The sequence below is a fragment of the Hemibagrus wyckioides genome, linkage group LG01 (genome assembly GCF_019097595.1).
Source record: "Hemibagrus wyckioides isolate EC202008001 linkage group LG01, SWU_Hwy_1.0, whole genome shotgun sequence".
NCBI classification, from domain to species: Eukaryota; Metazoa; Chordata; class Actinopteri; order Siluriformes; family Bagridae; genus Hemibagrus; species Hemibagrus wyckioides.
This window is the reverse complement of record NC_080710.1, coordinates 26703997-26727328: the sequence shown is the minus strand read 5'-3', so window position 1 is coordinate 26727328 and position 23332 is coordinate 26703997. Positions and strand designations below refer to the sequence as shown.

Genomic DNA, 23332 nt, shown 5'->3' with positions numbered 1-23332 from the left:
AAACTAAATTAATCATAGTGTCGGGAAATACGGCGAGTTCGCCTCTTAATTCCTGATTCTTCATCCTTTTATGTCGGGAGACACAGTAATGGAGTGCGGCTGTGTGAGGGCTGGAAAAAAAAAACAGCATGTGGTCATGGTGAGAAGGAAGGAAGGAAGTCATGAAAGAAAGGAAGACACGAAAGATTGGAAAGAAAGGAAGAAAGACATGAAAGGAAGGTAGACACGAAAGACTGGAAAGAAAGGAAGGAAGACATGAAAGATTAAAAAGAAAGGAAAGAAAGGAAGACACAAGAGGAACGAAGAAAGACACGAGAGGAACGAAGAAAGACACCAGAGGAAGGAAGAAAGAGACAAAAGGAAGAAAGAAAGGACAGAAGGAAGGAAGACATGAGAGAGAAAGAAAGACATGAAAAGAAGGAAGGAAGGAAAGACATGAAAGAAACAAAAGAAACGAAAGGCAGGGAGACACATAAGGAAGGAAGACACGAAAGCAAGGAAAAGAAGGAAGACACGAAAGGAAGGAAGGGACTAAGGAAAGACAAAGACAAGTAAAAAAGACACAAAAGAAAGAAACAAACAAGGAAACAAAAAGAAAGAAAGAAAAGATAGAGACAAGAAAGAAAATAAAATGAAGTCAGACATGAAAGATGGCTTCATCCTTTTATGTCGTGAGACACAGTAATGAAGTGTGGCTGTGGGAGGACCAGAGAAAAAAACAAGCATGTGCTCATGGTGAGATGAAAGAAAGGAAGGAGGAAGGAAGGAAAGAACGAAAGAAAAAAAATAAGAAAGATTGAGGCAAGCAAAACGAAAACAAAGAAACAAAAGATAGAGACAAAAAAGAAAGAAAAATTAAGTCGGACACAAAAGGCTAGCCAGATGACAGTAAGAAAGAACAAGTCCTACTGTTTTACTAAAGAACCTTTGAATATGCAAATCCCTGCAAGCTCCTCCCCCTTCCCTTCAATTTAATAACAGAAATCATTTGCGTATTGGAATATGATTGGTTCTTATTGTTAATGACGTCATACCACTAGTTTGTGATCTGTTTTGGCACTGCAGTGACACTTTGCTCTGAATTCAGTTTTTGCCAGAAGTTAATACTAAAAAATACATTTTTTAATCATATTTAGAAACTTAAAGCTATTTTTTAAAGATGCCTGGACTGGGGTTTTGTGGTCCCTCAAGCACAAAGGTGTTGAAGTGCTGGAACGGCGGAAAGGGGAAGGAGTAAAGAGCTGGGACGAGCCCCTTATTCTCCACCTCGTTTATGTAGGATTTATTCTTCATCAGAGCTGTGCTTTTTACAGAGGCTGTGCTGAGCCAACCAATAAAAAGCGCACCCCATTACTCGTGTGTGGAGCCCGAGAGGTGAAGGGACACGAAGGAAGTGCTTAATGAGGGAAACTTAACCAGAGTCCCTTTAACGATTTTCACAACTGCATCTCTGCGCACCTTTAAATTGCACATTACTTTCAATCTGACTCTTAAATCACTTTTATTGTGTGTGTGTATGTTGGGGGGGGCATTTTGGACACACATTTGTCACAGCTGATCTTTTCACATGCCTGAAAGGATGGTCATTTAATACACTCCACATGCTGAGCCGACGGTTTAGTAGCCCGTCAGTGCCATGCAGTCGCTTGCTCTGACTTAAGTGAGGTAGAGGTTTATTTTGCCGGATCACTCACCCTGCCCTGCTGTTATCCATCACTGTTCAGCAGCGCAGAGACGTCTGAGGCTTCCCTGTTGCAGGGCGTTGCTGTGGAACAATGCGGCAGTAAAGACGGGGCTGTGAGGCAGCTTTACGCAGGATCGGGTGAAGCTGAGGGTCTTTAGAAGAGCAGATGGACTTTATCACACAACGACATGGAAATACTCAGCCCGGCTTCCTGTGTTTGCGGAGCTGTATTAGATGAGGGGATTGCCGAGGATGATGTCCGTCTGGTTAAAAGTGACAAATGTCATCCTAGCTTACCTCATAAACGGGAAGTCTTTAGTACTACAGTCTTGTCGTACTTGGTTTTAGTGCATCAGTGGAGGTGTTTTTCAAGTATTAACATCCAAGTCTAGAGCGGACCCAGTACAGAGCCTTGAGGAACACCCTTGAAATGTTTAATTGATTTCCAGTGTGACCAGCCATGTGCTGGGGCTTTAATGCCTGGTGTGAAAAGTTTCAGAGGATAGAGAAAGAGGAATACGGACTAATGCAGTGTGAATGCTATGATGAGTCCTGAATCTGGACTGAAAGCCGTCACTTATCGTGAACGACAGTCCTGAAAATAACCGATGGTCTAGCTTTTTATTTGGTCCTTGCAGTGAAAGTCTGATGACTTTATCCTGACAATGACCTCCCAACACACACACATTATCACATTCTGTCCCTCACACATTATACCCTCCATTCCCACATTCTCAGGTGTCTTTCCTGTTCTCCCAGATAGATGCACGCCCTCAACCTGACCTCCGAAATTCCGCCACTTTCTTTCTCTTTCCTTTATAGAAAGACCAATGAAGAACAGCACACACGCAGCCTTTTTATGTTTACTAGGTTGTACTGTAGCCACCTGAAGGAAGACTATAAACCGAACAGCAGTGCTGTGATGCTGGGGCTATGTTTATAGAGACGGATGGTCATGGTGCTGAATGAGAAGGTCTTAAAAATAAAAAATCTGCTACATCAGTAATTCTGTGGTACTATTATGAAACTGTTACGGTTCAGCCTTGTAGCATGGGGTCTCATAGGAATAAAACTATTACACATACACACAGGAGCACACCGATAGTGAATGACCGATAAGCAACACCATTTTTTATTTTTTTTATTTTGTTAAGTCAACAGAACCAGCAAAGGATGATGAATAGAATGGTGTGCTAGCTAATCAGAGCTTTTGTTTATACTTTAATTTGCATCTTGGTTAGACAGAATTTGCTTAGCCGTTTTAACAAATTGATGACAACTGAGAAAGCAGACATGACATACACCTTGTTTGTTTTTATTCAAATTCGTAATTTATTTGTCACATACGCAATCATAGATTAAGTTAAATGCTTTTTTTTTGTTGTTTATAAATAAATAAATAAATTTGTTTATTTAAATTATTTATTTATTAGGAATATAGTGTGATTTTAGAACAATTATATGTAATATGTGCTGTGCAAAAATATGAGCGTGGTACTGGGAAAAGTCCGGAAATGTCCAAGCTCTAATTCTGAATTGAATCGAAGCCGTTTTATAAATGCAAATTAGATACAGATGTTTTTTTGTGTATTTATCTGAAATCCATGCATAGACTAAGCGATAATCTCTAATCTCAATCCACCACAACAGGAATCCAAGTTAGGTGATGAGGGTGATATAATAGCAAATTTCTGATAAATTATTATAATAATGTTATAACATGCTTTTCTGGCATCTAACTGATTTTTATTTATTTATTTTTTAATTATGAAAAGTTTGTACTTAATCGTTAAAATGTTTTAAAACGTTCCTCTTTACACTGATAAATATTTGCATTGATTTCTTTAAATAATTAATCATTTAATCAGGTACATTTTTTTTTAACATTTGTAGACAATAAAATATCAAACATTTTTTTCCAATGCTGCATTCCTGGCATTTTGTGAGCAAGCTTATGCAACATGATAAGTGTTGTGTATCGTAGACATGTCTTTAAGAATCGTGACATGATATTTTTGTCAAACAGCCCAATCGTTGCGCTGCTTCATCAGGTTTTGACCTTGCACTGATCTCCCCTCTGTAAACGCACTGTTTTTAGGTTTGTGTCCGAGGCAGTCTCAGAATGCTTAGTGAAAGTTGGTGTCCTCGATACATGCCTGAAATTTGTTTTTGTGGGTGTCTCGTTTGTGTGTGTGTGGTGTGTGTGTGCGTGTGTAGGTGGCTTCCATCCCACACACAGCTCTATAGCCTGCAGGCATTTTCTACTGAATCCCATTAGCCTGTCTTTTCCAGTGGAAATGGCAAGGCTTAGTGTTGGAACAGGCCACTGCTAGCACATCATTAAACTGTAATGAATGCCACAGTCGACCGCTGGAATGAGCCGATGTGTGTATAGAGCCTCGGGTCTTAACAGCAGCCTCCGCTCTTACACACAAGTCAGAGCGACGTGGAACACGCAGTGCCTAAATCAGGACTGTGTGTCTGAAAGAGAGAGGGACTGTTACCTGCGCTCTAGAGGAGGATTTGTCATTTTGTCAGAAACTCTGTGTAAGCATATTGCTGCATTTTTACCCTCGTGCGCATCCATACATCTCACCTCCGTCGACGCAAAGACGTGCTTAGGTCCGCTTATACCGAGCTCCATCAATGGACAGGGGGTCTGCCTTTTCCCTTTTTTAAACCATGGATCTTCTCATTATCTCTGCATATTAGTAGAGGTGATGAAATATGGCAGGGGATTCTCAAACTTTTTGCAGCTACACACCTCTTTCCACTCTTTAAAAAGAAAAAAAGTTTGCATTACAGATTTATTTCACTAAATGTTTAACTGTTACCCGCATCATGCAGTTATGAAGCATCAGGATTATTTATCAGAGTTATTAGAATGTATTTCTGAACTATTTACTACACATAAAACCTAAACCAGTTATACATTAGAACGTAAATTCAGAGCGCTGCGCCTCACATTTCTTCTACTTTGATTAAAATCCCATTTCTGGATTTTGGATTGCGCTAAATTATTGAGCTTTGGAATGAACCAAGTTTAAGTCAGGTGATCAGTCGGTTGAGCTGGTCGCCGTATTAACTAGAACAAGTGTATAAAACGGATGGATGGAAGACAGAAGGAAGAGAAGAAATAATTAAGTAAATAGTTATATATGAATAAGAAGCAAAGTCAAATCAAATATCTTAATTTACATATTAAGAAATGAATAAATTGGATGGATGGATGGATGGATTGGGTGGGTCGATGGATTGGGTGGAAAGGAAAGAATATACATAAAGTAGTAAGGAAAGTGAGTAGTTATATCTGAACAAATTTAGTAAATGTATGAAAAATGAATAAATGAAAAAAAATTTGGCATGAATGGAAGAATATATGATGGATAATAAGTGAGAAAAATAAGGAATTATATCTAGTATAAATAAAAAATTTAATGAATCGATTGGATGGAAAAATTTATTAATAAATAGTATAGATGGCTGGATGGAGGTTGAGGAGAAAGGAAAGCAAGACAGAAACATGTATAAGCAACAAAGACAAGTCAGCATGTATAAATAAATAAGTAATTACATCCATCCATCATTTTGATTATTGGTGTGATCGATGGATGGATGGATGGATGGATGGATGGATGGATGGAGGGATGGATAACTGGTGCATGGATGGATGGATAGATAACAGGTACATGGATGGATAACAGGTGGATGGATGGATGAACAGGTGCATGGATGGATAACAGGTGCATGGATGGATAACAGGTGGATGGATGGATGAACAGGTGCATGGATGGATGGATGGATGGATGGATAAACCCCTGAGGTTTAGCAAACCCTCCATTTATCTGTACCTGGGCGATTTGGGACAGATTTGAACTCGACCAGGACCAATAGTAGACTCTTCATACCATCATGTTGCTCTGATACCGACAGAACTGAATAATAATAATGTGAAAGACTGAAATCATGCCTCATGTACACTTCTGTTCCCTCAAAAAGTCTTTACAGAAATATTTATCAGCATCTTTTTTTTTTTTTGATGTTGTTAAGTCGTGCTTAACTGTGAAGCAGAGTTAGTGTGGGGTCCATGAGCTGCAAACAGAGCCTAATTATTATCCGTGTAATCATGTGGTGTATGATGATACATACACCTCCCTCGTTCTTCTCTGCCTCTCTCTCTCTTTCAAGGGCACAGCCTCCTCTGGTGCAGTGCTGCTGTAAGAAATCGGAGCAGATTGAGGAGCCCCAGAGAAACGCTAATTCGGCTCTCCCGTGTCAGGGTGGGATATCCTGCCATTCTCCGATACACTCAGCACGGCCACTCTTGAGCCAGCCGGGAGAAAGGGGAGGTTCACCTTACTGCACCATTTACTGTAGGGAGGGTTTGGGTTCCTGTGTGTGGTTAGGATGGATCTGCTAGGAGTCCGATGTGGGTTTGAAAGAGAAATTGGCAATGAATGGATACTGACACTCCCAGACCTGTAGGCATTACCTCATTTTTAAAAGAAATGCATCACATCCCAAAGGTTATGGGTTTATTTTACAAGCATGTCATCAAGAGAGAAGCAAAGAGAGGCTGGTGAAGTAAAGTGGGATGTGGTAGCCTAGGTGTTGGACTACTGATTGGAAGGTTGTGAGTTTGAATCCCAGCTCCACTAAACTGCCACTGCTGGGCCCCTGAGCAAGGCCCATAATCCTCAATTGCTCAGTTGTATAGTCGCTCTGGATAAGGGCGTCTGCATTAATGCCAGAACTGTAAATGTAAAGGCTGCTTATAGCTGCTCTAGTACAAGTGATAACAGGAATTGTTTCTCAGATGATCTACCAAGTTAAACGTAACTATAAATGGTTAAATAGGAATTATTTTGCGACCTAAATATATATATAACCCTTATTTCTAATCTAATGCAGGACGCTTGGAAAAAGTCTCATACCGATATCCCAAGGAGCTTTACAGAGCAAATCCGAGTTTTCTGCGTTCACATGATTTTCGGCTTGTATGAATGCCGTTTCCACAGCAACCCGTACCTGCGAAGTGTCAGAGCTGGAAAACAGCTTCACTTGCCTGGTGGTAAAATGTTAAGTATCAGATTAAAAATAGCTGCTCCTAGGAGGGATGGAAAAAGCCAGGCTTGTAATGAATTATGCGTGACTGGGTTCATCCGTGAACCGTGAGAAGATCTGCCTTCTCGGGTTCTCCGGCGACCTGGCCGTGTGGGTCGGGTACATGATTAGAAAAAAGCCCAAATCCCCACAAGGCCCTGAGCGTTTGCATGCGCAAGTGCTTTTCAGCCTGCTGTGATTATTTAGCATTCGGATGCTGATTTATTCCTCACTCTTCCTCTTCATTATTACAGCAAAGCAGACTGGCGGGCGTTAAAACAGCAATAATAAGCTCGTCCTCTCTTCATGTGGAAAACAGGAATTGTATTTTTATTGTTATTTCTCTAATTTCTGCAGCACCCCTATTCTGTGAGTGTAGGAGGCTCCCGATCGGCTTCTGTGCCACTGTGCAATCTCCGAGATCATGCTGAGAATTTTGGTTGCAAGCAAACACTTGGACTATGAAATGTTTCGGGGGTGGGAGACGTGAGGGCCGATCACGACGTGTGCGCCTGCTTTCTCTCAAGAGCCCGTCGTAACCTTTTGCATGTCGGCACTCCTCCTCTGCTTAAGTGTAGACACATTATATTCTAGTCACATTCACCCACATGTCTGGATGTTCTCTGCAGTGTGTGTGTGTGTGTGTGTGTAAGAAGACTTGTAATACTTCTGTGATTTCGTTCTCTCCAAGTGTGTGCACTAGGGGGATCTGCAGTGTGACACGGGGTGCCTGCTGCAGCCGCAACAATTAACATGAATGTGCTTACCGCATACTGATTGGCTGAGAACAGTGCCACCTCCATCCATGACTCCGCCCCTTCCACTAGTGGACAAGTGGAATGAGTGGGTGCAGAGTCACGCCCACCTGCACCCCTTTGTGTGTGTGCGTGTTTATTTGTGTGTGTGTGTGTGTGTACAGTACAAGTCACTGCTGCCCTCTAGTGGAGCTTTACGGAGAAGCTACACACACACACACACACACACACACACACACACACACACTCACGCTTAAATGAACACAGCTGGAGCTGTGAATGAACTACGTTTAAGTGGCAAGTCTTTACGAATCAGCTTGGACCGTTCAGGTGCTAGTGCAGAGTAGCACAATGTTAGCGGAGAGAGCGAGGGAGAGGTGGAGAGATAAAAGATGGAGATAGTGTGAAAAGAAAAGGGGAGGACTGCAGGTGAGAAGAGAAAAAACTGACTTAAAGCCACTGAGCGAAATCCACACCTCTCTTCAGTAATTTCAGCTCCTGCTCATAACACACGTAGGTTCTCCCTGTTCGGGGTGTTTTCTCACCTTGACGTACGTCCAGCTGTCGTCCTGTCTTTACAGTACTGTGCAAACATCTGTCTTCACACCAGCTGGGGGAGTGTGTGGAGTCATGGCTCTCTTAGGAGTCACACACAGACTCGTCAAGCCACACAGGTTCTGTGCTCGCGAAATAAGAACGTAGGTTACGGCCTTGAATGTGCTGAACATGAAAGCTAATGAGGAATGGAGCTGATTTTTTTTTAATGATCCCTGACCTGTGAATCGGTCACTCAGCTCCATGTACTTATAAAATGATTTGTTTGAATATTTTTTGTATTATATAACTCTTGTTGTGTATCTTTCTGATTTAATAATAATTTTGTGTTGGGTGGGGCTTGTGTGTGTGTGCCTTTGTGTCCACTTATCTGTGGTTGTGTATGTATGTATCTGCATGTGTGTGTGGGTGGGTGTCTCTGTGTCTACTTATCTGTTGTTGTGAATGTGTGTGTGTGTCTCAGTGTCTACTTATCTGTTGTTGTGTATGTATGTATTTGTATGTGTGTGTGTGTGTGTGTCTACTTATCTGTGGTTGTGTATGTATGTATCTGCATATGTGAATGTGTGTGTGTGCCTCTGTGTCTGTTTACCTGTTGTTGTGTATGTTTGTATCTGCATGTGTGAATTTGTGTGTTTCTTTATCTTTGTGTGTGGCTGTTTCTGTGTGTATCTCTTGTTCGTCTGTGTGTGTGTGTTTCTTTATTTCTTTGTGTGTCTTGTCGTGCATGGCTCTTGTGTCTGTGTGTAAGTCTGTCTGTGTCTCTTGTTTATCTATGTGTGTGCGCCTCTGTGTCTACTTGTCTGTGGTTGTGTATGTATATATCCGCATGTGTGAATGTGTGTGTGTGTGTTTTGTTTTCTGTTGTGTCTTGTGTGAGGCTACTTCTGTGTGTGCGTCTGTCTGTATCTCTTGTTCATAAGTGTGTGTGCGCGTGTGTGAGTGAGTGGGAGAGAGAGAGAGAGAGAGAGAGAGAGAGAGTGAGTGATTAGCAACACAAAGGAACAAGTCTTTTCTTCAGTCTGCAGATGTCTGGGTGAAAGAGATTTGTGAAACCTGCTGCAGATAAACAGTAAACAAGACAGATAGCTTTTAAACAAGGCATTTCGGTTTCATCATCATCATCACCACCTTCATACTGTTCACTCCAACCTGTGTCCTGCACATACATCTACCTTCTTTACTCCAAACTCAACCCTTAAAGCCACACACCCCCCCTCACTCTCTCAGCCTCTCTGAAATAACTCCCGGCATTTTCTTTTACTTATTAAATACTATTTTACTATAGTCCATGTCCCGTGTTAATAAGATTTTGAACCAGTCTTAATTATGCAGTAATATGATGAGGTCCAGAGCGCACACAGTGAAAGCTTGCCTTTAGAAACAGAAACACAGCCAGGATTTGATATAAAGGGTTGGGATTAAAGTTCTTATATTTACTCGAGACATCATTTCTTAGTTGGAAATCTTTTTAGGCAAGTGAACATTTTGTCCTCAAAGTTGATGTGTTAGAAGCAGGAAAAATGGGCAAGCGTAAGGATTTGAGCGAGTTTGACGAAGGGCCAGATTGTGATGGCTAGACCACTGGATCAGAGCATCTCCAAAACTGCAGCTCTTGTGGTGGTGTTCCCGGTCTGCAGTGGTCAGTATCTATCAAAAGTGATACAAGGAAGGAACAATGGTGAACCGGCGACAGGGTCCACTAACTTGCAAATCCAGCTGAGTAACTAAACGTGGATTTTTAATTTTATTTTTTTTAGCTTAGTGGTTAAGAGGGTGGAATACTGATCAGAGGGTTGTGAGTTCAAATCCCAGGTCCACTAAGCTGCCAATCCTGGGCCCCTGAGCAAGGCCCTTAACCCTCGATTCCTCAGTTGTATAAAATGAGATCAAATGTAAGTCGCTCTAGATAAGGGCTTCTGCCAAATGCTAGAAATGTAAATGTAGAAGTTTTCTAGTGTGACTGAAAAAAAGGTTTTTGGACATTTCCAGAATATTTTAAGTACTTGGCAAAACCACAGTGAAATTCTTCCTAGCTTCAGAGCGTAGGATCAGCCATGATGCAGCATCTCTGGAGCAGAGAGAGTTAAGGGCCCAACAATGGCAGCTTGGTGGTGCTGAGGCTTGAACCCCAACCTTCCAATCAGCAAATTAGAGCCTTAACCAATTGAGCCACCACTGCCTTTATGGGGGCCAACCATGTGGAGATGCCGTGGTTTGACCCCAGGTCCTCATACATGCAAACCATGTGCTCTACCACTGAGCTCCATCGCCAATGAAAGACTTTAGTTTCAACTAGTAAAACTCCATCCATCCCTGTTGGAGTTAAAAACTGTGTGTGTGTGTTTGTGTGTGTGTTTGTTTGTTTGAATTGAAAAGTTGTGGAAGCGCTCCATTTTCTCTTCTCCGCTCTTCTTTTTTCTTCAGGTTGTTAATGTTCCAGTGAGACTCCAGCGATTCGATGCTGCAGTTTTGTAAATTTTGGCTGCACAGGATGCTGCGTCTGTGTGTTACGCTTCGCATTTCAATCTAGTGCCCTGGACTTTGAAGTACTGTATCTGTAAGCTACTTAAGAACTTTGCGAGCGAGCGTACTCCCTGCCCCGGCCATGTTTATTCTCTCTCTGTTGTATTAGCTTGTTAAGGAATCACTTTTAAACTGTTGTTTCCTTCTCACTAGCGTTTCCTGCACCGTCGCTTTCAGGCAGAGGTGATCCGCAGAACTTAAAGTGCAGTGTCAAACGTTTTTTTCAGGGGAGAGCTGTTCTGTTTTGTAGCAGGTGCCTCCCTGGGGTCCTGTGTATCCTCCATGCCCGCTGATGCCAGGTGAAAAAAGGGCTACGGAGGCACTGTGAGAGCTGAGTACACAGAGATGCTCTCAGCTTAGCCATGGGCTGTTGACACTGTACTTTTCCGCACTGTTATGACATTGGGGATGTCCCGAGAGTTTTAGTGTACAATGCAGCTTTGGGTGACTTGGATATACTGTAAGTAATGCAAATTTTGGCTGCTGGGGTAAATTTTAGTCAAATCATTTTTGTTTACTGAATTGCTGAATAGTTTCGGAATAATTCTTGCTCCTGATGCTTCGAATGGATCTGTGAAAAGAAAGGGAAAAAATCAACCACCAGAGGCACTGCAGTGTGTGTGTGTGTGTGTGAGGGGAAAGGTTACAGGAGTGCAGAGGGAAGTTGTGTACGTGATCATGCTCATCACTGAGCCGTCACGCACATGGAGCTGGCAGAGCTGTGTTTTGGATGGAGTAGTGTGTGTGTGTGTGTGTGTGTGTGTGTGCATGCGCACATGCCAGAGTGTGTGTGTCACTGTGTGTGTGGTTGTTAGCGACATTTAATGTACAAACGAAAGGTCACTGTCCACATCCGCTGCCAGTCATAAGTTTCGAGACGCCAATTTGGAACAAGGTTTTTTTGGAAGCAAACTGGATCTCAACTGGACAATTATTTTGTGTGTGTCTCCTTGTCTAGAAGTACACTTTGTTCACCAATCATACAATTACAGGGGAAAATAATTAGGCAGACATTAGACACAGAAACTGAAAAGTCAGCATTCAGTCTTGTGGAACAAATGGAAATACTTTAAATATAGTCAAATGGGAAAATTCTTAAAAAAAAAAAAAAATTTGTATTTATTTTTTCTCAATTTTAACATTTATTTATTTATTAACATTTATTTATTCATAATCTAATTGTTTAATTTAATGTATTACTTTTCACTAATTTTATTTTATTTTATTAAAAGAAATACTAAAATTATTTTCATACAGTTTAATATTTTCACTTATTTTCTTTTTTCTGTTCATTTGGTAAAACAGAACATCAGTTCTGCTCATTTGTTTTTTAGCAGCTTGTTAGAAAAGACCTCTATTCATGTGGTACTGGTTCTGGTGTCACGTGGTACTGGTTCTGATGGACCAATATCATTTAACCTGATTTCCTGTAACAGATCCTTATTTATGTGTGGTCCAGGATGATGGGATTTTATTTTTCTTCTTGACCCTGATATCATGAAGCTCCTGAAGGGGAGGATAAACCGAACCACACGGTTATTGATAAAGTGCTCTTGATGGTGGATGTGTAGAACTGAGACAGAACCGGTTAAGAGATATTGATCTTCCACTTACCCTCCATATTCACTCGCCTTTAACGAAGCATCACTTGAGGTGTCTCTGATCTCAGAGCCGGTGTTAATAAGCACTTATTAAGATTTAGGTGTTGGGTTTAACATGTTTAAAATGTTTTTTATTTAATTGCCCCTCGCTATCGTTCTGTCCTGTGTTGCTCTGACACTAACAGCGAGCGAACTGCAATAAAACATACAGAAGTCCATAATTAATAAATAAATAAATAAATGTTCGACGAAAACTATACAGCGCTAAACATAGACACACCAGCACCCACTAACCCGATTAAGGCTATAGCTCTTTGTTAACGTCTTTATAAAGCATCCTACGAACGAGGACGTCCTTAATTAAGAACGCAGCGCCAGCTTTCTTTATTACCGTGCCTCATTCTTTAAATGAAGGACTTTAGTGTAATCCAGCTGTACCGCTCTCACCCTCTCTAACCGTCAGCATCCTGTTTAAGCCCCATCAGTCTGTGCTCTTTTTTTCCCATGGGCCTCTGCAGCTCCTCTGAACAGGAGGTTATGGGCAGGTGTCAAGGCGAGCTGCTCAAACTGACAGATGGTCCGTGTCACGCAGGCGGCGAGCGTTTTTCACAAAGGCGTGCAAAAATGGGCCTCAGCACTCTCCTTCACTGGAGTTTGACAAATGAAACCTTACCTCACCTTAGCTAACTGTGCATCTTTTCCAGCACCGGTGCTCTTTTTCCCACCGCGGGGCGGCAATCTGATGCACGTTACAGACTGTCTCTATAACGGATGGGCTTCTTGACTCATTCCGAGGCGTATTTTAATCGAGTGGCCGCGTGTCGTGTTTAGTCGGAGCATCAGTCACAGAGTTTCTGGAGCATTGTGAAGTATTTGAGCTCTCCAAAAGAATTGGGCTGAATCAGAGATGCTTCACTACAAAGCTGTGACCCTACACTCTCTTCTCCTTTATTATACACCAGCAGTGTTTTCACCGCTTCAGATAAATCGTCTGTGTGTGTGTGTGTGTGTTGCACAGTTTGCCCAGCCAGCACTGACAATTAAGAGGAATAAACTAGAACATTTGCAATCTCTGTCCCACCTACTGCAAGATGAAACCTGCAGCATTTTTTGAAATCAAATGCAGGACTTTTTTATAGCATCATTTAAACCCACGTTCGAGCCCGTAAGCACCGCGGAAGCAGCATATTTTTATTGAAACACTGAAGGAAAAGAAAGCTATTAGGGACATATCCTGGGGATAAACTGAGCAAAAGCGCAGACTGGAGCTTTGGGTTTATGAGAACGGAGAGATCCGAGCTCCAGTAGCGTAATCTGATGGAAAGTCTGATTGGAAAATTCTCCTAAAATGGCTATAAAGATTCACAATAACTTATGGAGAAATACTTTTATTTCTAAATTCATTTATTTCTTCATTCATCTTCTGTCACCTCTTTATCCTTGTCAGAGTTCCACAGGATCCAGACACACACACACATTCACACCTGACGGATCACCTTTACACTATGATGAATCATTTCTACCCTAATGGGAGGAGTCTCTGCCAGGATGACCCCGCCCCCTTCCACAGGGCATAAGGGCTGTCTTCTTCGCACTTATAAGATCTCACACCAGTTGAACTTTTATGGTTGATTTGGGATTGAACGTGTTAGACGGCGCTCTTCATCACCATCATTGCCTACTGAGGGAATATCTTTTGGAGGAAAGGCTGTTGTTATTGGTTGCAGAACTAAAGGCAAGTTGTAAAGGCGTCGAATTAATTTTGGTAGTTTGTGGCGACCCGGCATCGTTACTCTAAGTCAATATATTTTCATTTCTATCTGGATCTTTTAATTTCAGATATTTTACATCATTTATCATAATTTTGCCTTTAAAGAATTAGAAAGCTGTAAATTATATTGTCTAAGCATTTAGAATATACGTTGTGTGTGTACAGTGATGTTTCTATTATTGTGTGGCTGTTCTGTTCTAGTCCCCAGTTTGTTCCAGCCACATGGTCGGGACACACTGTCACACACTCGTCTGTTTACATCGAGTTCATTGGTCAGTTGTTTGTTCCTTTCCTACACACACATTTAGACTACAAAGCCCTGTTGACACTCGATTTAGTACACCATGTGATTCTAAAGCTTCAGCGGTGAACCCTTGGCATCAAACTGAGATTATGACACGCCTCTGGACACTACGCTGTGTTCCGGCACACACGCTCACGTACACCCACCCACATATTGCTCTGTGAAGCACAGCAATGTACAGTTAGAAATTGCTCTGCCTGTACTGCAAATATTTGAGAGGAGCTTTGCTAAAAAATTTGACTCTCGTGACTCTTGGGGTTTTGGGGACTTTGTGATGCATCAAATTAAAAAAAGTATTTTTACTCCAAAAATGGTCCAGTGGATTGAAAAACTTAAAGCTATTTATAAAATAGAAATATATGACTTCCTGACTCCAACTGGACATATTCATACAAAAGTGAGCACCTATTATTATGTATCTTGATGCATTGAAAATGAACTGATCAATAAGGAACTTTTACTTGTTCCCTGTGGGTTATCTATTTATTTATTTATTTATTTATTTATTCATTCATTTATTTATTTTTTTTATTTTACTTTATTATTTATTCATTTAATTTAATTTTATTATTTATTCATTTATTTTTTTTATTTTACTTTATTATTTATTCATTTTATTTTATTTTAATATTTAATCATTTTATTTTATAATTTATTTATTTATTTATTTAAATTATTATGAAATATTATCTATTTATTTTGTAGATATTTTTTCCCCCATGTGTTTTCTGTCTGCTCATCTTATTTTCGGTTATTTATTCGAGTCACTGCTGGTGTCAAGGAATGTCCAGTTTATTGTTTATAATTTGTTTCAATTATAAAAATAAAGTTCATATTCTCTTTAGCTTTAGGGTTCAGTGAGCCGCAGTGTTATTGGATGTTGGTTTCAGCATATTTTCCATAACGGTTTACAAACTCACTGTAAAACTGTATGTTACAGATTAAGTTTAGATAAAAGCTGATCATTAGGGATCGCACTCACCCATCTGATACCAGTGCTCTTTTGTGTCATGTGTTTACGTGTATGATTTGCCTCACGTCGATCAACATCACACGTTCACGGTATTAATTAATGCTAATGATCTGGATTGGAAAATGTCAAATCCGGGCTCGGAGCAGGCGCTTTAGGCCAGCGTCCACCCCGATATAGACACAGTCAATACAGTCATTGTGGACATTATTGATTTGGTTTTCTTGTGGAATATCGTTCCTGATTTTGTCCCGTTCCATCCTCACACCATGTTCCTCTGTTCTCTGTGTTTGGTTTTTGTGCTCACAATAGAGTACTGTACAAAATCTTGGACACTACAAGACTTGGGTATAACTGTGTCAATGGATAGATTTTTTTTGGTTTACATTCTTTTTCCCCAATTTCATGTTTTCCTATTTCTTTTAGATAAATGTTTACAAGTCATTAGCATATTAAATAATAATACTCTTTAAATAAAACAAAATCTATCGTGGTGCATCTTCAAAATGCTGCACATTAATACATTTATGTCTACCGCTCTTTTTGGTTTGGTTTCGTTCTGTTGTTATTTGTGGGGTTGTTTTTTCCCAGATTGTCGGGTTGATATCTCAAGAGCGAGTGGTTATAAAATTATAAATGTAACCACCAGATAAACTGATTAGATTTTGGAATTGGTCCAAAAAGCGCCAAGATCACAGCAAGGTCAGGAGTCTAAAACAGTTTTTCAGCAGTAGCTTCATTCTTGCTTGAAGAATATAAAAAATGGAAGAAATTAGTAATAAGATGAAGGAAGGATGAGTGGTCGGTGGTAGAGGCAGAGAGTTTTACTTGTTTTGCAGAACATTTTACAGAATTTTGTTTGTAAAGACTGTATTGTCATTTGCAAGTTTGCCACACTGTTCATTTTTGAAAGCGAGCTCTGCCTTTTCCACTGAAATGTTCAACAGAGCTTCAGTTCAGTCCAATTTAACGCTAACTTTTGTACATCTCACTTTAATAACTGCTAGCACATGAACAGATATCAGCCATAACATTATGACCACCTGCCTAATATTGTGTTGGTCCCACTTTTGCTGGCAAAACAGCCCTGACCCATCATGCACTGTGTATTCTGACAACTGTCTATCAGAGCCAGCATTAACTTCTTCAGCAATTTGATCAACAGTAGCTCGTCTGTTGGATCGGATCACACGGGCCAGCCTTCACTCCCCATGTGCATCAATGAGCCTTGTCCACCCATGACCCTGTCCCCGGTTCACCACTGTTCCTTCCTTGGACCACTTTTGATAGGTACTGACCACTGCAGACCGGGAACCCCCCACAAGAGCTGCAGTTTTGGAGATGCTCTGATCCAGTGGTCTAGCCATCACAATTTGGCCCTTCATCAAACTCGCTCAAATCCTTACTCTTGTCCATTTTTCCTGCTTCGAACACATCAATTTTGAGGGCAAAATGTTCACTTGCTACCTATATATCCCACCCACTGACAGGTGCCCTGATGAGGAGATAATCAGTGTTATTCACTTCACCTCTCACTGCTTATAATGTTATGCCTGATCGGTGTATATGTTTACACTGCTCCTATCACATGTAGGTATTGTTTACAGATCCCCAGTGATCCATAAAGGCTGTATACTGCACTATTTAATCTGTCCTGTAGTATAGTGTATTGTCTGTTTGCTCTGTCCTTTGACTTGCACTGTTTGCACTAGGATGCACACTATGAATTTTATGTGGCTGGGACAACTTAGCAGTAGCTCTGTGTTGTTTAAAGGCTGTAGAGGAGCATTGTTTTATTTCACTATGTGGTTGAAATGACAAAGTCATCTAGACTCAACCTGAGCGTGTGTGCTGAGGTTATAATGGTCTCTTCCAGTCTGTAAGGTAACTTTGCATAACAGAAGGTCAAGATGAGAAATATATGGACAATTTTGTTTGTTGGGGTTTTATTAATGTAAGTGCGGTTTTTATGTTTGAAACTAAAGCTAATCAACTGTCTGGGTTAATTAAAATGGCTGTCGGAAAGGCAAGGTAATACTGAAAGTGCTCAAGGATTTATGAAGCTATGCATCGTAATGTCTTAGAGACATTATCCACCCATTGAAAGCAAAAATAAATCTATGGTGGAAATGTACATGAAGTGGAAATCACCACTCTTAACAGTCTTTGTTTTTTTTCCTTAATGCACAGGTATCCATAGGAAAGATGTACGAGGTTCAACGGACCGTAGTGGAATCCAATCCGAAGAAATTCATCTGATTGGATGCGAGTGGACTATGAAGATCTCTGTGGAGGTGGAGCAAGGCTATTCAGCAAACCACTGACTCTCTGATAGCTGTACATCAGAGACTAGGTTGAAGGATGATGATGATGATGATGCCGTTCAGGCAGTGGCTTGCTGTATACATTCGTCATTCCCAGATCACTTACACCCATACTGCCTCTTTATAACATCAACTCTGCTGAAGTGCACACTTCACCGAGTGCAAATACGACACAGCAAACACACCACACAGCCTGCTGTTACAGCCCACCATTAGGATTCTGTCTTTATTAAATTTGTAGATACATGTCATGTATGTATTATTTGTCCTGTTTCAATAAAGTTATGTTGCTTTTAAGACTTGAACAATTTTAATATCAATAATAATTTTCACTTAAAGTCGAAAACATGATATTGGGTGTGAGGGTTAAAGGTTTAAAATCGATTTGTTTGTTAGTTTTTTGGTTGAGATGACCCAGTGAGCTAAAGGTATAAAGATCATGTTGCACAATCCTTCCTAGGCTAAATGCAGGCTTTTTGAGAGAGGACGATATCGAACCGGGTTCCACCGGACACCTGAAATTGGTTTCTAGTTCCCGTCCTTTTAATATAATTGTGTCGAGCGGTCGTAGAAAAAGCACACCAAGCTTCATAAACATTGAGACATTTCAGTGAACATTTATGTTTTAATATTTTAATTTTGATCTTTCTTTTTATTTGAATATGTTTGAGAAAAGTTGAAGGTTACGTCCCAAAACAAATTGTCAAGAGATAACAATTCAGTGCAGAAGTTTGTTTCCCTCATGATTTCAGAGTCAAAGAAAAAGAAACACTATTTGGATCACTGTTTTCCTGCCAAAACAAAGAGAGAGAATCCCAAGAGTTTAAAGATTAAATGACCCACATGCTGTATCCTGTAACAAGGCAACAGTTTACACAAAATCTACAGAAATAGCAGGGAATTTAACCAAAAAAAATCCCATTCGATTTTCCCCCTGAATTAAAATCTTAACACTTTTAACTAAGTTTGTTATTCATAATAATGAATCTGCAACACCAAGCACCTCTAATATCCTTTGTATGAAGTATATTTTGTCTTAAATGTGACAAACCTTTGCCATCAGCTATACATTTATACTGTACATGCAACAACGGCTGTATGTGAAGGTGCTTCTTTACATTTATTATCTACAGACACTTTTACGCAAAGAATTAATCCAAATAGTATGTGGCACCACAAGACCGTAACACAAGGAGGTTAAGTATCTAATCAGGTAAGGTTACTCAATCTGGTAGCTGTTTCATCACAAAAAAAACTGTAAAGTAAGGAACTGTCACAGGATGATCCAGTATATCTGGGTCAGACTCCAGGGGTCTTTCTCAAGGAGTCCAGGCGTGACACTCTGGCCATCCTTCTCAAACCCTACATCAGATGCTCATCCGTCATCTATCCTGAGTAAGCTACATTAGCCGGAGCCTTACTCCGTATTGGAAATGACGCCTCGCGTACCTCAAGACTGTCTGATGGGTAATGAAGCTGTCAGTTGTAATCCTGTACGTGAGAAACAAGCTTCAATTCCACATCATCTACAATTCAAGCAGAAGAAACAATGTCGTAATGGAGCTTCATGTCTCGTACAGATCAGCAAATGCAGCTTGAAGGCTGTGAACATCAAAGTGGTCAGGATAAATCAGTGTGGCGTGATGGACGGTTCAGGAAAAATCCATTCTCGTTAGCTAAGGGAGGAGATTTCATTGCTTAGAGCTGAAACAGCAACGGGAAACAACAACAACAAGGGAGAAATAAACCGATAAAAAATTGATGGTTCGAAAACTGCAAGCGTAGCCGAAACACCCTAGTTTTCATCTTGTTTGCACTCGCGAGGCATAGGAGTCTAGGTTTTCTAACCCGAAGCTTTGTTCAGACTTAAATAAAGAGCTAATTCCTTAAATCATGTAATAACCACCTAAAACTTGTTCTCTACAAGCAACATCAGGTTCTCTGCTTTATGTTCGAATGAACTTTACCCCCAAAACTGCTATACAGTTATTGCACCATAGTTTGTTTCTCTCCCAAGAGTGTTTCCCGTTTATCTCTGAGCCACATTGCTCAGCTCTTGTACCTTTGGATAGTAACGATTTTAAACAGCATGTGTCTATCTCAAGGGACCAGACCCTCAGTCCAACATTTCATGTTAATGTAATATAGCTTCACCTCCAGTCACTCACATGAAATATTGCTTTCGTGTATGGTACTGAGATACATTCATGATAAATACACTAATGTAGAATGAGGATTCTTATGACTAGCACATTGCTGCTAATTGTATAATGAAGTGTGCGTTTTACATTATCACAAAAAAAACTAGATACCCAAGTTCAGTTTCTATCTTTCCTAAATATTCCATGACGATACAATAAGCAGACAAAAAATACAAGAATTTTAATTGTTCTACTTTATCTTTTATCCATTCATTAGTTATAGTTACTTAAATGCATGCATAGTGTTGTGAACTATTACAATCAATAGCTATGATGTGCATACAGCAGAGCAAGAAGTTGCTGTTTGAAGTCTATATTTTACAGGGGGAACAAAATCCTTCAATCAAACCAGCCCTTTCATCAGACCTTGTGAAAACGAGCATAACGTAATATACACGTTTCTGAGTTTAAAGGTCCAGCTTTATGGCATCAGCGTAGAAAACTGTGCATTTCACTGGAGGTCCATGAAATCCACTGAACACGTCTATGTTGAAGAACAGAAGTGTGTGTTGAAGCCGGATTAGAGGACGTTATGGCAATGAATTAACGTGTGCAGGACAGGATGATGAGTCTACACCAGGGATACTGCTACACACTCAGAAACAGGTGTAAAATAAATGCCCAAGCTGTCGTATTTTAACAACAACATTTGCTTTTGATTTTCTATTTAGAGACATCAAGGATCGTCTAAACCAGATCTTACGTAACATGTTACCTGCTGTGTGGCAGTGCTGACCAATTTAGGTAAAATAATCAGTTTACACTTGACCTGCATTCAAATGACCTCTGAATTAGAAAATCAGACATTTTAATACCATCATCTATCTCTATGTTCGAGCTGTACATTCTGCAGCTGTAACTGCAATGAGTTTGAAGATTTATCTTTAGCTGGGTGTTCAGTGTTATAGGTCGAACAAAGGAATATGTCTGTATGTACAATCAATCTTAATTAGTGAGTTATATACAGTGGAACTCATTTAATGGTAAAAGAAGTGCTGCTTTGTTTATAGTTGTGAGCAGCCATGTTGATTTGACGACACTTACTAAGCTCAGCGTTGAGGAGATTTGCCCGAAATTCCAATTAGGAACTCTGAGTTCATTTTCTTTGGGTTTATCTAGTCTGAGGTCAGTAAAAGTTACAAGTTTGAGTCCAAATGCAGCATTAGTAATATAATAATATAATACTAATAAATAATGCTGGTCAGACTGCCATGGTGGCCAGTGTTTAGGTCATGTGACCACAAATATCACTACTCCTGCTGATAGATAAATATATAGAGTTACTGTTGTACTGGTGTATTTTAACACAAAGACCCACTTCTGTGAAAATAGCTTACTGGGCCTTTAAGTTCAGGTCAGGCAGTAGCTCGTGTCTATCAAAAAATATTCTCTATTGTAAATTAGTTGTTAAAAATAGGCTATTATAAATAATTGTTGCTGATGTCTTTGCATGAACTCGCTCCGTCCAAACTGTACATGAAACTAAATGCAGAGATTTGCACTGTTTCAGTCTACTTGAGTATGATTTTACTCGCTTGCATTCCTGGGGTTCACAGCATGCGGTCACACTGCACACAGTAGTTCTGCCCGTCGTTATTGTCCCAGAATTCCCCGCGGTCAGTCATCATGTACACGGCGAAGTACACGCTCGCGTCCTGGTCCAGGAAGGGAGGCGTGTGCACAGTGAAGGAGAACCTCTGCCAGCCGTGCACGCGCTCCCCGGGCACGGGCACTGTGGGCGCGTCCGCGAAGGACGCCCAGTTGTTGAACGTGTACCTCACCCCGACTTCTGTCTCACCCTTATCCACGACGTTTGCGCGTATGACCCCGCGCACGGCCCACCCGAACACGGAGGCCCTCTCCAGGGCGACCCCGCAGCGGTTTGCGCGCGCCTCCGTGACCTCCGACGCGACTCTCATCTCGTAAGCCGGCGCGAGCCGCCTCTCCACCGCCGTGTCCCGAGCAGAGGGAAAGCTCGAGCGCAGGCCGCCGTTCTGCTCGCGCTCGTGCTGTGCGGGCAGAGTGCGCAGCGCGGCGAACACCTCGGAGGGCACATGGGGATCCTCGGCGATGCTGAAGTGTCTCACGCTGGCCAGACTCAAGCCGAGCGCGTCGGCGAACTTCACCCGCTTCCTGCAGCACTGAGAGAGACGGCTGAACAGGTCGGCCTGCTCGGGGTAGGCAGGTAAGGACTTGGCCCTCCGTCTGTCCCGCAGGTAAATATCCTCGGGTTCGGAGTCGTCGGGGTCGTTGTTGACTCCATGGCCGTTCTGTAACTCCGTCGGCAGGACCGAGTGCGACATGTCAACCGGTCTGATCATCCAGACTCAGAGATGAGCACAGAGTGTATCTACAGTAGAGACTGTCAGTGGGTCATAGAGGGGGAGGTGAGAGCAATTTAACAGTGTGTGTGTGTGTGTGTGTGAGAGGGCAGACAGGTTAATGCACTTGAACCCCCGCCCTGGAAAACACTCCTTCCATATAGGGTCTCTTTTGGACCCTCTGTCAGTGGGCTGTGTCTCATTCCACACACTTTTCCCTTCAGGCGTTCACTACTAAGTAGACTTAACTCTAATGTATTTTATAAAATGCACGATATCCTAACTAAACATTAGCTCACAAAGGCCTAGTGATTAGTAAATGAGTCGAGGAGTCGGTTCTTTGAGTCGACTCATTCTCTCTCTCTCATTCACTCTCTCTCTCTCTCTCTCTCGCTCTCTCTCTCTCTCTCTCTCTCTCTCTCTCACACACACACACACACACACACACTTTTACAATCTCTCTCTCTCTCTCTCTCTCTCTCTCTCACTCACTCTTTTACTATCTCTCTCTCTCTCTCTCTTTCTCTCTCTCACTCTTTTACTATCCCCCCCTCTCTCTTTCTCTCTTTCCCTATCTCTCTCTCTCTCTCTCTCTCTCTCTCTCTCTCTCTCTCTCACTCACTCACTCACTCACTCACTCACTCACTCTTTTACTATCCCCCTCTCTCTTTCTCTCTTTCCCTATCTCTCTCTTTCCCTATCTCTCTCTCTCTCTTTCTCTGTCTCTCTTTTACTCTCACTCTTTTACCCTCTCTCTCTCTCTTTCTCACTCTTTTACTCTCACTCTTTTACTATCTCTCTCTCTCTCTCTCTCTCTCTCTCTCATCTCTCTCATCTCTCTCTCACACACACACACACACACACTTAGATGTGCTATAACTCTTGCACTGCAATTTAATCAACATGTTTCCATGGGAACCTGTTTTCAGATTTGAGTTGTTAGTGAGTATAAACAGTGAGATGTGAGATGTGTGCTTGACTCTCAGTTGTGTTTATGAGGCAGAATGACATTAGCGGAGGCGAACAGTTATCAGGATAACCAGAAATGAAATGCAGCATAGACACAGCCGACACAACAGTGCACTCTAGTTGTCAATTCACGCTGCAGTGCCTTGCTGTTTAAACAATGATTTCTATAGATGTTATCAAATGCAGTGCAAATTATTGGTATTTTGTTGATATGCATGTAAAGTAAGATTTCATTAAATAATCAGAAC

The 23332-nt window shown here is 41.2% G+C and overlaps 3 protein-coding genes across 3 annotated transcripts in view; 2 read left to right on the top strand and 1 right to left on the bottom strand.

The window, feature by feature from the left end:
* Positions 1 to 17890, top strand: part of LOC131356146 (LYR motif-containing protein 4B) — a 54903-nt gene extending 37013 nt beyond the window's left edge. Inside the window, exon 3 of the mRNA XM_058395008.1 lies at positions 17460 to 17890. Within this exon, the coding sequence (XP_058250991.1) occupies positions 17460 to 17528 (69 nt within the window). The 3' untranslated portion in view covers positions 17529 to 17890. The remainder of the gene's footprint in view (positions 1 to 17459) is intronic.
* A 709-nt stretch (positions 17891 to 18599) lies between these two features.
* Positions 18600 to 22167, bottom strand: ppp1r3g (protein phosphatase 1 regulatory subunit 3G). Its single transcript, XM_058394983.1, has one exon. The coding sequence runs from the start codon at positions 22113 to 22115 to the stop codon at positions 21345 to 21347; it is 771 nt and encodes a 256-aa protein (XP_058250966.1). The 5' UTR covers positions 22116 to 22167; the 3' UTR covers positions 18600 to 21344.
* LOC131356119 (uncharacterized protein C18orf63-like) overlaps positions 22059 to 23332 on the top strand; it is a 39849-nt gene continuing 38575 nt past the window's right edge. Inside the window, exon 1 of the mRNA XM_058394957.1 lies at positions 22059 to 22181. The gene's annotated coding sequence lies outside the window, so the exon portion shown is untranslated. The remainder of the gene's footprint in view (positions 22182 to 23332) is intronic.

What these genes read in the sequence shown, in the direction of transcription:
- ppp1r3g (XM_058394983.1), bottom strand. Translation starts at nt 22,115, where the DNA reads ATGATCAGACCGGTTGACATGTCGCACTCGGTCCTGCCGACGGAGTTA.